The sequence below is a fragment of the Rhineura floridana genome, chromosome 15 (assembly GCF_030035675.1).
Source record: "Rhineura floridana isolate rRhiFlo1 chromosome 15, rRhiFlo1.hap2, whole genome shotgun sequence".
Taxonomy (NCBI): Eukaryota; Metazoa; Chordata; class Lepidosauria; order Squamata; family Rhineuridae; genus Rhineura; species Rhineura floridana.
Window position 1 is genome coordinate 37,401,546 of NC_084494.1, and position 13,543 is coordinate 37,415,088.

General features: G+C 48.4%; 1 protein-coding gene across 4 annotated transcripts in view; it reads right to left on the reverse strand.

Moving 5' to 3' along the window:
• Window positions 1-628: 628 nt before the first annotated feature.
• LOC133370585 (leucine-rich repeat and fibronectin type III domain-containing protein 1-like protein) overlaps window positions 629-13,543 on the reverse strand; it is a 138,614-nt gene continuing 125,699 nt past the window's right edge. For 3 of the 4 annotated variants that reach the window (XM_061597115.1, XM_061597113.1, XM_061597112.1), the window contains exons 3-6: window positions 6,898-7,508; window positions 5,225-5,345; window positions 3,380-3,556; window positions 629-1,591 (exon numbers count right to left, since the gene is read on the reverse strand). In XM_061597115.1, the coding sequence (XP_061453099.1) occupies window positions 5,278-5,345; window positions 6,898-7,508 (679 nt within the window). In that variant the 3' untranslated portion in view covers window positions 629-1,591; window positions 3,380-3,556; window positions 5,225-5,277. Of the gene's footprint in view, window positions 1,592-3,379; window positions 3,557-5,206; window positions 5,346-6,897; window positions 7,509-13,543 lie in introns of all 4 variants that reach the window. The other variant, XM_061597114.1, reaches the window with a different exon arrangement.

Below are 13,543 nucleotides of genomic sequence, written 5' to 3' on the forward strand. Positions count from 1 at the left end.
TGTGAGCCTATGCCCCCCTTCTGTTTCCAAAGCTGCTCTGGGCCATTCATTCTGAGCCAGCCTTTTGGGGCCTGGATGCCACAGCTTGTGAAAATAAAACTTTTTATTTTTATTTTAGCTTCTGCCTATTCCCTTGCGAGGATCAGACTTCACTGTTCCATTTTTATACAAACCTATTTCCCATTTGGGCCATTCTGGATCATATACGCTGGGTCCTAGATTAATCTTATCCATGCTTGGTTTTCAAGATATAATCCCACACACATACACACACGCTTTTATGTTTAGGTTACACTACTACATGGCTGGGAATCTTGGACAGGATGCAATGCACTCATTCCATTTGCGCAAGGATTTACGCTTGTGCAACGGAACTTCCCCCCTCCTCCCCCCATGAGTATCCCATGCCCTCCCTATATCTGCTCTGAAGGGTTTGGGGAAAACCCAAAACAGACATGCAGAGAGAAGAGGGGGGAAGTTCCACTGCGCAAGTGTAAATCCTTGCATTAATGGAACAAGTTATTTAGCACTAGACTGGATGCAAACTCAACCCTTAGTAAGCTTTTAACTAGCTTGAACTGAGGGAACTTTCAGGTGGATGCAATTTAGGGCATAGTAATATATATGCTTTATTGGTAGTTCTTTGGTTAATTATTTTTGTATATCAAGCAAATGTTGTTTTCCATGTTATAAGTTGATCCAAATATTCTTTTTTTTCTTCTGTTCCTGTTCCTGCTGAGTTAGTATATTTTCATCATTTTGGTGATTTGCCTTAAACGAGTCTTCCCCGGTTCATTGTACTTTATTTTTGGTCTGACTCTGCTCCCTTTCTGATTCCCTCCACTAGTTCGCAGTTTCCTGATGCAGAAAGGCACATTTGGGACTTTTAGTTTGGAGAGGAGACCTCAGGGGGAAAGAGACCTGATAGAAGTTTACACAGATATGCAGTAGGCTTGGTCAGAAGAGCAAATGTGGGGGGCGTAGCCTACTACCATGACTCCACCTCTTCACATGTTCACCGCTCTGTTTGGTCACATAAACTGATTGATGCCATTGTTGGGAAAAGGGAGGATTTAATTGACTTAGATGATGGAAGTGCCATCTCTCTTGCTGATTTGGTTTTGTTTTATTACCAGCCTCGAGGGGATGGCATAGGGATAATGATTAAATAAACAGAAATTAAACCACAAACGCTAGTGTGCCCTCATGCTTTTCAAGAATTCTCTGTGGGTCTGTCCTTCACCCTTGCTGGAAAGAAGCCGCACACAGAGATACACATATGCACCCCTTGCTAGAGAGGCAATAGGTGCCATCCCATCCATTGCCGATTTCCAACTCCATTTATTAGAAAATTGCAGACGTGGTTTAGAAAAACAGAAAGAGATTCTTAGAAAAACAGGGGCCCGCAAGCAAGTCCACCAGAAACAGTGCCTGGGAGTTGTGAGTGGACGTGACCTCAGCAAACACAGCACCCCTCCCCCACACCGGGGATGAATGAGGGCCTGGGGGTGCCTGCCCACCCCCCACACCATGATCAGCAGCACCATCATGGGATAGTGGAGGAAGGGTGCGTGGAGTCCGGAAATTCAACCTGGAAAAAAGAGAAGAAAAGGCCTTCAGATTCCATGAAGCTCTGAAATGCAGCGTTCATGTTAAAGAAGCCGAAAGGGAATTCTTAGGGATGGGCTGGAAGCGTTTCCTCGGTCAGCCCGTAAACCCGCTAAAGCTACGGACACGAGCTCCCTCCCAGATGCTCTCATTGCAAGGGTTAGAATGATGACAGGCAGGTACAGGGCTTTTACTGTGTTGGTTTCTCCTTAAAGCCTTGCAAGATTTTTTCTTCTTTGACAGCAGGCATTTGCTTGGTGGCTAAGCTGTAATAATCCTATGCACACTTACTCAGTAGTAAGCTCTGTGGGACTTACTGCTGAATAAACATGCATAGGAATAGGCTGTGAACGAGTTTAGGCAGATGTTTTCTCATGATTATCACACAGTTTTGTTTTATATTAATAAATATTAATATTTTATATTATTCATTGTTGTGTTCTTAAATATTGCATGGCACTTCTCAATGTCAAAGGAACAGCTAATAAATATTTTAAACGAGTAAAGGAACAACAATACCAGAGGGGCCCCAAAATCTGAGTCTTGCTGGCTGGTGCTGAAGCTGCTCCAGAAATATCTGGAAGCTGAGTGCAGCGGCCTGGCCATCCCCCAGGGATCATTCTGCCCAGCTTCCACGCGCGAAGGCACCAAGAATTGGGACCAACTAGCGCCAGTCAGTGGCCACTCAAACACCCAACACTGCATGGGGTAGTGCCTTGCTATTATCCTGAGTGGTTTCATCTAAAGGTCACCAACATGGCACTCACGGGTACCCACAAAGCCTCTCAGCTCACTGCCCCTTGATCATGAAGTGGCGATGGTGAATTCCTTTCCCCCCACCCCCCGGAAAGTACATAGAGCTGAAGGAGGAAGTTAGAAGAGAGACACTCTTCCCCACTTCCTCTCTCAGCTCTATAGGCTTTTCAAGGCTCAGATTAATTCGACTGAATCCGATTTTTACCAGGATCCCTGAGAAAATGGAAATGCACACTTATGTGCTCTCTCTTGTTCTCCCTTGATCCAGAAGAGAAGTGACCAGAGCAGGTAGTGCCCATCACTCACTCAAAAATGTGGCCATGGGTCTAAAAAGGTTGGTGACCCTTGACTAAGATCTTTAAGGCTATGCTGCTGCAGAAATCTGGTTTCTAGCCCTTAAGATATGGCTTGGAAGTGCTTTGGCTGTGTGTGGAAGATGAAAGATCCCTTCACAAGTTACCCACATGCAGAGGCTGCATGTGCTGAAAGGGAAGATCTACACCTCCCACCCTTGCCCTTCACATGCTGGGTCACCCTGTCTCCTCTGATGTCCATGCACCAAATAGATGTCTGCAAAAGGGTGCCTACGCATGAGCAGCTGTCCACGCATGGGTGCTCTGTACAACTTGGAGTCCCAATCATGTGGAGTGCCTACACGTGAGCATGTGCTCAAATGGAGACACCCTTTTGCAGGCATTTCCCCCAGCTACAAACACATATAGGCTTTGGGAGTCACACAGAAGTCTTCATCAGACAACAATCCAAAAGTTTGCTTATGCCCTCTGCACTCACACAGCGGCAAACAGGAGGCACATACTTGCATTCAAAACCATCGCTCAGAAATCCTTGGGGCAGCACATTCTGTCCTGGCACTGAAATGCCCTCTAGCATGGCACTGCTGACACCTGGCAAACCTACAGGGGTCTCTGCACTCTCCTGCGAAGGCTCAGGAGCCGCCACTGCAATCCGCGGCAGAACAAACCAATGCCACATTCCCAAAATGGCTCACGCTCACCTCCAGCCTGTTTCTGTGGCCCCTCCTGGCAGTCCCAGCTCAGCCCTCCCAGGTGGGTCCAATCCGGCACAGGTAGGCAGGCTCCGCTCCTGCTGTCGACTCTCTGCAGGCGAGAGACCAGGAGGTTGGAGAGATGCCCAGGAGGGGCGAGCTGGAGGTCCCAGCAAACACACTAATCTGAGGAGACAAAAAGAAATTGCTTTATCTACCTTAAGTCTCAGGTGAGGGTTCGAGGGGACTGTGCCTCCAAGTCCCATGTGCACAAAACTGGTTATAGTTATTCACTGGTGAGGAACATGCGCTTGGCACATGTCCAGAGGTGCCTTCTTGGTTATTACTTATTTCAACACAGTGCAAATAACAGTGGTAAGGTCCTGCCGGCCTCACCATTGTGGCCCTCGCTGTGCCCTCATCTGTCCTTCCCTCGCCATGCCTCCTGACCAAACTGATCCAAGTGGTGAGGCTTGCTCTCCTGGAAGTCTCTCTCACCTGCATACCCAATCCAAGTGCTACTGTCTGCAAGGGTCACCACGGTCCCCCTGCCCCTCACCCCGATCTCCTGCCCTTGTGCCTTGAGCAGCAGTCCAGCACTCAGGAGTTTAGCTGGTGATGTTTTCTCAAGCTCCTTTCATCTCTGTGCTGGGGGAAATGCCCCCTGTCTGATCTCTACGTGTCAGGCTGCTGATAAAGACAGGGGCAGAGAAATCGCCAGCAACTCGTCCCACCGCCTTCAGTAGTCCGCAGGCGAAGACAGAGACAGGCTTTTAACAACCCGGTCCTTCCAACTCTTAATTAATGCATACTGCCGAAACCTTTTTGCTGCCTCCTGTATTCAATTATTCTACAATAGCCTGTCCTCTGTTGATTTAAAAGCCAAGAGGGTGGTTGGTCTTGATGTTAAAAATCATATATACTAGTAGTAATCTCAATTCTCCAAGCGCCAGTCCTTACACAGACAAAAATGGTACCACCAACGCACAATAGAGAAGCATCAGTGTGATCAGTGGAACTCAGAGGCTTACAAAAAAAATGGGGAGAGAATGGGTTGGGGGGGGGGAAAGACCTAAAAACAGCTCAGTGAGGACTGCGCATGTTCAGTGGCATGGAATGCTGCCTGTTTGGAGGCAGGAGACAGAAAACCAGAGGGGAGGGTCAATGGAATCCTAAATGGAATCCTACACAGCACCATTCCACACTGCAACATTTTGTTGCAGATCCCATCGGTCCACGAGAAACACATTAATTGTCTACAATACATTATCAACAGATACCTCAAGAGCTGCGCAACACATGCTGCTTTAGTGTTTCTGTGCATATATTTACCTGCAGGCGCACTAGAGACAAGACCCAAGCATTCCCCACTCAGACATTTAACGTCTCAAGGCCCTGGGGCTTAATATTGCAAACAGATTGCCGAGAGATTGCAAACGGGTCATTGGCCACAGGTTCTTGTTTTCTAAATTTATTGGATTTCCCCCAGAAAAGGGTAAATCTGGATTAAAAGGGAGGGGGGAGGATACAGGCAGGTGTTTTGATGCCAACCACACCATGTGGATGCTGGGGGGAAAACCCCCCACAATAAGCGCCCATCTGGATAGAACTCAGCCCCCCAAAACAACAAATGCAACTCACCCCAACAAAAACTTGCAGTGGCCTCCCCAAAAACGGACTCATTTATCCCAAAACATGGACTGTTCCTGATAGAGACATTTTGCAATATAGATAAAATGGGGGGCCCACAGGTACAGCATCTGAACACAGCAGGAAAAGAGCCTTCGCCGTGCCCCCCACCCTCCATCCCTCACACTCTGTGCCCAGATGACCTACTATGGGCAAGCTTCACACCTGAGGCTCCGGTCTAGCCATGCCTTCCTCCCCCTCGGGGCCCCCAACGGAGCTCAGATCTTGACGTCGGTCCATTCACCGGCATTCTTCCTCTCACCAGCAGGTGGCATCAGCTGGGGATCTAAGAGAACAAAGGCAACCAGGGGTTGTTAGGAGAGGCTGGAGGTAAGATCTCAGGTGCTTCTCCTTGGATGCACCCGCTCCTCTAGTAGGTACATGGCAGGTAGACATTCTGTAGTTGCAGTTTCACCCATCACAGCAGGGCAGTAAAGAAAAAACAGCACATGTTGAACGTTTTCTTGCCTTATACCTATTAAAGGCACAGGCATTTTCTTCAAGCCAGAAACCAGAAAGCACTTGATCTGTGACACACACATCAAGTTTCTAGTCCTTAAGCCCCTCCAATTTCCACTCCTGGCAATATCTTGTCATTCCTTTCTCCCTACCCAAGCAGTCACATCACAAGTCTCATTTACAATAATTCCAATTTTCATTCAACTGGAATCACCAACAACTACTTTTGGGGTGCTTGCCCTCTCCACAAACAGCAGTATGTCGCTTCTAAAAATTCACCCCAAAGGGGGAGTCTCTGTAAAATCCTTAAATCACCTGGTAGACATTTCATCGAAAAAGCAAATGTCATCATTCAAATTTTGAATGTGAAATATAAAATCTGAATGTACAAATACACATTTATGAGTGGCTTACACTTGTGGGCATCTCATGATTATTTTGGTTTTGGCAGGATTCACATATAAAATCTCAAAAGCTGTTAGTGGTCAAATTCTGCATGCCACTGCATGTCAGTGAACAAATACTGTCAAAATTACTTAATACCATTGCATGTCAGGCATCAAAAAATGAAATCAAATATAAATGAATGTCAAATACAGCCATTAAAACTGAGTGAACACCCTTCATTGCACAAACAATGTTTCCCTTGCCTTGCTTGAAATGTCTGGAGAATGGGGAAAGGGGGAAGAGGGAAGATTAAAAGGTAAGGGAGCACCCCCTGCCGCCGCCGCCACCCTGCATCATTTTCCCCATATCCTTTTTTAGCCAACAGTGCATAGTTAAACTACGGAATTTACTCCCACAAGAGGCAGTGGTGGCCACCAGCTTGGAGGGCTTTAAAAGATGAGACAAATTCACAGAGGAGAAGGCAACCAATGGCTGCTAGCCATGATAGCTATGTTCTGCCTCCCTAGGCAAAGGCAGTCTGTTTCCAAATACCAGCTGCTGGAAACCGCAGGAGGGGAAAGTGCTCTTGCGCTGAAGGTCCTGCTTGCGAGCCTCCCATTGGGGCATCTGGTTGGCCACTGTGAAAACAAGGTATTGGCCCAGATGCGCCATGGGCCTGATTTCTTATGTTCTTAACAGTTCAGAACCTTTGGTCTTGGGGCCATTGGAAGAAAGCAAATTAGAGGTTTGGCAACTGGGGCCAAATTTGGCCAGAGACTGCTAGTTGCCGACCCCCTAGCACAGAGAAGGTGGTGTTAGATCACCTGACTTAGCTCCTAAACCACAAATGCATTGTTCTCTTATTGTAATCTCTCATGTAGACAACTGTATCACCTGTTCCTCAGTTGGAAATGCCACTCTACAATCCACAACCCTTTACAAACTTCAGGACAGTCTTGCCCGCCCCCCCGCCCTGCCTCCCCACTATTTACCTTGCTCTTCTGCTCTGGAGGCCTCAGTCCTAGGCCCGGAACAACTATTATGGAGGTCTACGTTAGTCTGTGACCACCTCCTCCTTCGGGGAGATGGTACCTCCTCAGTCCCCGTCTCCGGAGGATGGCTCCAAGAGCCTTTCTCGCAGTCCTTGCTCAAGGCCAGAATGCTGCAGTCCCTCCTCAACCTGGCCGCCGTTGGGCTGTCCACGCCCCACCCCTCGGGTTTGGAGGCCGAGAAGGGCAGGTTGACGGCAGTGGGAGCTTGGTTGCCATTGGTCTGCGAGTAGACGTTGCTGACTTTGGCTTTCTTGTGCTCGTCCTGGCCGCTGTAGACCTTGTACCGGATCATGAGGATGATGATGAAGACCAGGACGGAGGCCACGATGATGCCCCCGATGATGATGATCATGGTGCCCCCCAGGAACTGGGTGTGGAGCGAATGGCACTGCAGGGCATCTTGCGGGGTGCTGAACGGGACGCAGCCAAGACTCCGCGTGGCCGTGAGGGATGTGACTCCGTCGTCGTAGACCGCCAAGACGCACAAATTGTAGTCCCGCCCAGAGGCCAGGTCCTTCACCAGGAAGGCTTTGCTGGATGACGGGATCATTCTGAGGGGGAAGGTAGAGGAAGTGAGGTTGTGAACATGCAAGGGAGTCCAGACCACTGGCCCACCTAGCCCAGCACAGCCTACACTGACTGGAAGCAACTCTCTAAGGCAGCCTTCCCAACCTCTGGATGTTTGGGGCTACAACTTCCATAAACCCCAATGTATGATGCTTTGGCTGATGGGAGTTGTAGTCCAAAATATCTACAGGGCAACAAGTTGGCGAAAACTGCCATAGAGTCTCAGTCAAAGAGAGGCCTTTTCTAGCTCTGCAACTAGAGTCAACTGGAGGCACCAGAAGCTGAATCCAGAACCCCCTACTAACACAGCAGGTGCTTCATCACTAAGCTGCAGACCCTCCCATAGCTATGGGTACCCTCTGCTGCCTCCTTTTTCCTCAGGCTCCTCCCCACTAGTTGTCACCTGACCTCCTGAGATCCAGTAACAGCTCAAGACATTTTGTCACCTCAAGCAGCTAGACCACATGATAAGCATATTCATCATTGCAAAAGGTGCTGGGATGTGCTCCTCGGACCTGAAGCTCCTTCACAGATGCCCTGGGACATACTGTTGCCACCAGAGGTCACTGGGGTTGCTGGTGCAGTTGAGCTGGCCCTGCCCAGATCATCCCCTTGACTCCTGGAGCGGTTGCATCTGCCTACCTGGCTTCTTCACATGGGAATGTTGATGGCTAGAGCCAAAATGACATGTTGCACAAATTTCACATTTGTGGATGACAGAACTGCAGCAAAAAAGCATTTTAAGGTGATCATGTCGTTGCAAGCTCTCCACTTCCCTGGGCAGCTAGAAGCCCAGGGATCATGCAGTCTTCAGGCTGATTCTCGGACTTGACCCTCAACACTGAAAACATGGTCTTAGAGCCAAACCTCAGATTCTGTGGCTGAGCCCTGGCACAGATGTGCCCTTCCTTTTGCCTGCTACCTTTTAAAGTCATGCCATAGAGAGTTGGAAATAAAAAAAAAATTATACCACCATTATCTCCAGTTCTCCCCCATCCTTTCAAATCAGAGCAATACAGGCTGAACTCCACAGCGGCACAGAAACTGGTGCAGTCACTTGTGGCCACAATCTGAAAGGTGTACCCATACACCAAAACAATGGACACTAGGGCACATCTCTCAAATTCTGCATGGCCAGGCACACTTTAAGAACTGGTATACAGAAAGTGAAGACAGAAAAAAAAAACCCTCCTTCTTGCACAATCCTCAAACCCAGTGGGGGCATCTAACGAAGCTGAAAGATTCAAGAAAATTCTTCTTGACCCAGCACATGGTTAAACTACGGAATTTCCTACCACAAGATCAGAGGTCACCAACCTTTTTGGGCCAGAGGGCCCTTGTCAAATTTTGAGAGCGCTCTGGGGACACCCGTCACAAAATGGCTGCCAGGGGAGGCTGGCATAACACAACATGGTTGCGACCAATGTGGCCAGCTTTACAACAAATTCATGGAGGATATGACTATACTGGCTACTAATCATAACGGATGTGTTCTGCCTTAAAGATCGGAGGAGGCATGTCTCTGAATTACTAGTCGCTGGGGAAGAACAGCCAGGGAGGGCTAGTAGAGGAGGTCGGGCCTTAGCGCAGCGGTCAAGCACTTGCTTTGAAAGCAGAAGGTCTCAGGTTCAATCCCCACCACCTCCACATTGGGCTGGGAAAGACCATTGTCTGAACCCATGGAGAGCTGCTGCCAGTCAGTGTCGACAATACTGATCTAGATGGACCAGTGGTCTGACTCTGCATAAGGCCGCTTCCAACGTGCCTTGCTTGTGGGCTTCCCATAAGCACCTCCTGGATCCAGCATCGCCACTTGAGGCCCAGGTGGCCCCAGTGGCAAGGAGTGCCTTTTCCCAGCTACAGCTCGTTCACCAGCTATGGCCTCTTTGGGGTCGAGATGGCTGGGGAAAGATGTTCTGCCGCCTGCCCTACAGACCCTCTTTGGCGTTAAGAATGGCAGAGGGAGCCTTGCTGGGCACTTCCGCTGCCCTCAGAAGTTCAGGACGGTGATGGCCTGGAGCGAGGACATGCTCTGTGGCAGCTCCTAGGCTGTGGGATTCCCTCCCCACAGAGATGCATCTAGCACCTTCATCATCTAGTTTCCGCCAGTTGCCAAAGGCGCACCTCTTTATCCTGGCCTGAGACACGTGTTTTCAGGACTCAGCTCTATTCCTGTGACTGGAATTTGTTTTCACTGGCTTCCAGTGTTTAGTTTTAAACTAGGGCCTGGCGGTGAAGGGCAGATCAGAAAACAAATAAATCATCATCATCATCTGCCTGGCCACTGCAAAAAGCAAGATGCCAGACTAGATAGGCCTTTGGTATGATCCAGCCGGGTTCTTCCACACTCATCCTCTGTGACGTTTTGAGGGATCCTGGGCTGCATCCCTGAGACTGCCGGGCACAGCTCTTCATGGAAAGCAAAATGCCGTGCAGCAGCAGCAACTCTTAGTCAGGGTTCCCACCTCACCTTGGACTGAAAGGGTTCCCTCAGCTCAGTCAGCGAGCCTCCCTCTCTCCTGGCTGCCTCACATCAACAAACACCGTCTAGAGTTTGCATTCACGCGCCTGCAACACCCGCACAAGATGGCTGTGCCCAAGCTACGCATCGTAAGTAGGTCATTTAACATTAGCAGTTTCTTTCCGGCCAGCCAAGCAAGCCAGTTCTGGGCCAGCTGCCAAGGTGCGGGGGCTACCCAGGGGACTCGTCCCGACAGCCTCTCTGCGTCTTTACAAATAAGAAGAACAATTCAGCAGCTTTAAAGTAGGGATGCACAGAGGAAAGCGCAAAGCCACAGAAGAGGAAAACAGCACAGGAAGGTGGGGTGGCACAACCAAGGAAGTCTGGAGAAAGACACTGGCACCCCTTTAGCTCGGTGGCAGTGCCTCTGCTTTGCAGGAAGGAAGTCCCAGCTTCAATCTGCAACATCCTCAGGGAGGACTGGGAATGTCCCCTGCCTGAAATCTTGGAGAGCTGCTGCCAGTCAGTGTAGACGATACTGAACTATATGGACCAATGGTCTCAGTCAGTATACGGCAGCTTCCCATAGCTTGCGTTCAACTAAGTCCGACTCAGAGTGGACCCACTGAAATGTATGAACCTAAGACATTAGCTTTAAGGGGCCTGCTCTGAGTAGACTAGCACTGAATGCCAGCTTCTGTTCCACAGCCCATGGCTTCCCTCCATCGCATCAGCGTCCTTTGTTCCAGTCGTCTAACGGAGACTCACGCATGCCTCCTGGAGAAAGGACCTTGTCCGCTGTCCATCCGATCCTGCAGGGATGGCTGGGCTTTGTTTATTTATTTATTTTATTGATTTGTTATTTGATTTATATCCTGCCCTTCCTCCCAGCAGGAGCCCAGGTTTCTTGGTAGAACCCCAAGACCTCCAGAGCAAGGTGCGCACACACACAAATTAGTAACATGTCATTAGAATGAAAAGGTGCTCCTTGAGCACGATCTGAGCACAGGGATTTGTTTTCGGTCCCAGAGGTGAACTGAGGTCACAAGCATTCCTGGATAGCCTTCTTCATTTTGGCAGCCTAAATTAGGTGGGGAAAATAGTTTTGTAGCTATTGTTAAACAACTAGGAGGAGTCAAGGTCCTGCTGATTTACTGCATGTCACCCAGAGATCTGCTAGCACAATCTTCGCCAACCTGGTGCCCTTCATATGTTTTGGGTTACAACTGTGCTGGCTGGAGCTGATGGGAGTCTTAGTTCAAAACATGTAGAGGGCACCAGGTTGGCCATGGCTGTACTAGCAGATCCTGGCCTACCTTCTGCCCACCCCTGCAATGTAGAACTGATTGACTTGACTGATGAGATTTATCTACTACCCTTTGTTAAAAAAAAGACCCATGTGCAGACAAAAAAATCAGTAAAAAAATCAGTAAGAAACATTTTTTTAAAATTAGCATAAAAACAGAACGCAACACAGCATTAATTGAGAACAGAAGAATGAAATGTGCCAGGATGAAATAAAATAGCCTGTTAGTAGTCAGCGTAGCCACAGCGGGGATATCTCCCTGACACTTTCAAATGAATACTGAATCAGGTAGGGTCTCCAAGCATGTGCAGAGTATAGTACATTGCTCTTCCCCACTTGCTGACCCACACGGCCTAAGATCCTGAGCTTGAACTCATTTTGTGACCTACCCTACTTGGTCCTATACAGAGAGAGAGGGAGAGAGAGAGAGAGAGAGAGAGAGAAAGAGAAAGAGAAAGAGAAAGAAAGAGAGAGAGAGAGAGAGAGAGAGAGAGAGAGAACACTGCTTCAGTGGGCAGCCACACCCTAGCCTGCCAGGGATTGCCTCAGCAGTGTAATTAGATTTTTCAGTCACTCCCAATAGAGACAGAATGAGACATCTGTTGAATCTCTGACTAAGTCACTGTTCTGAGTTGCCTCCCTCTGATCAGGTGGCAGGCCCAGATGAGTAACTCACACAGAAACCGGGGTGTGGGTGGACTCCTCTGGGGAGGAGTCATTTTCCTCCTCACACACTTCAAAAGCAACCAGTTTCAGATTTTAGAGTGACAGAGAACCAACAATTTCAACACAGAGTAGGGAAAAGCCTGCTCAGCTCTCTGAACGTTGCAAAATGCCACCCAATGCCCACTGCTAGCCAGAAGGTATGCTACATGTGCAGCAGGTTGTTGTGAGAACAGCCTCTTTTCAAGCGCTGTAGCACATCAGACTCCCAGTGGTAGTGCTGGATTGCTTTACTGAATTCTCCCCAGCAAAATAAATAAACATTCCTTGCATGAAGAAATCTAGCGTACTAGGGAGAATATCAAGAGTGTCCTAATCCAAGGATGGGCGACATCTGTTGCCTTCCAGATGTTGCTGGACTCCTGTCAACCCCAGCCAACATGGCCAATGGTCAGCAATGATGGGAGTTTGAGTTCAGCAACATCTGGAGGGCCACAGAGTTCCCTACACCTGACCTCACTCATCTTCCTATTTCTCACAGTGACCAACTAGATACCTTCCAGAAGCACACAAGCAGGGTGTGAAAAAGCTATCGCCTCCATCCTGCTGTTGCTCCCCAGAAACTGTATTCAGAGGTAGACTATATCTGAACACGGAGGCACCATATAGCCTTCATGGCTAATTGCTTTATTAGGGGATTAGACAAATTCACCGAGGATTGAGAGATCCATCAGTGGCTATCTAAATGGGCAGCCGTCCTTACATCTTGTGGCATGAAGTTCCACAGCTTAATTATGTCCTGTGTGAAGTGACAGCTTCTTTTTTGGCTGCCCTTTTGAACCTCCTGCTAGGATGACCCCATTGGGTTCTAGCATCATGAGAGACAGAAAAAGAAATTTCTCACTATAATAGGAAGTTGTCTTATCCAGAGTCAGAAAATTAGCCCATCTAACTCATTATTGTCTACCCTGACTAGCAACAGCTCTCCAGTGTTCCAGTGCCTCTCTCCCAGACCTAAACTGGAGATGCCACTGGGGAGTGAAGCTGGGACATTCTGCATGCAAAGCAGGTGTTCGGCCACTGAGCCACAGCCGTCCCCTACTCTGTATCCACGTCTGCACACTTAGCTTTATGATTTAATAAACCTCTACCATGTGCCCCTCCCCAATCAATGTATCTTTTCCGGGGGGGGGGGGAACGGACCATGGAGATCCTGTTTCAATTAGTGTGTGAGTGTGTGTGTGTGTTTAAGAGTCGTGCCATTATCAATACTAATCACAGCAGCTGTTGTTTCCATTTTTGATATGCTTTCATCTACTGTTCTGGTTTGTTTTTGTAAGGCATTTGTTTTACTTGTGTTTATTACTTTTTTAATGTTTACTTGTACCATCCTGTTCCTTTTTTAACCTTCACTGTAAGTCACCTTGAATACTTTATACACAGGCCCCATCTGCACTATACATTTCAAGCAGTATCATACCACTTTAAACAGTCATGGTTTCCCACAACACATCCTGGGAACTGTAGTTTCTTAAGGGTGCTGAGAGTTATTAGGAGACTCTAATCCCCTTCACAAGGCTACAATTCCC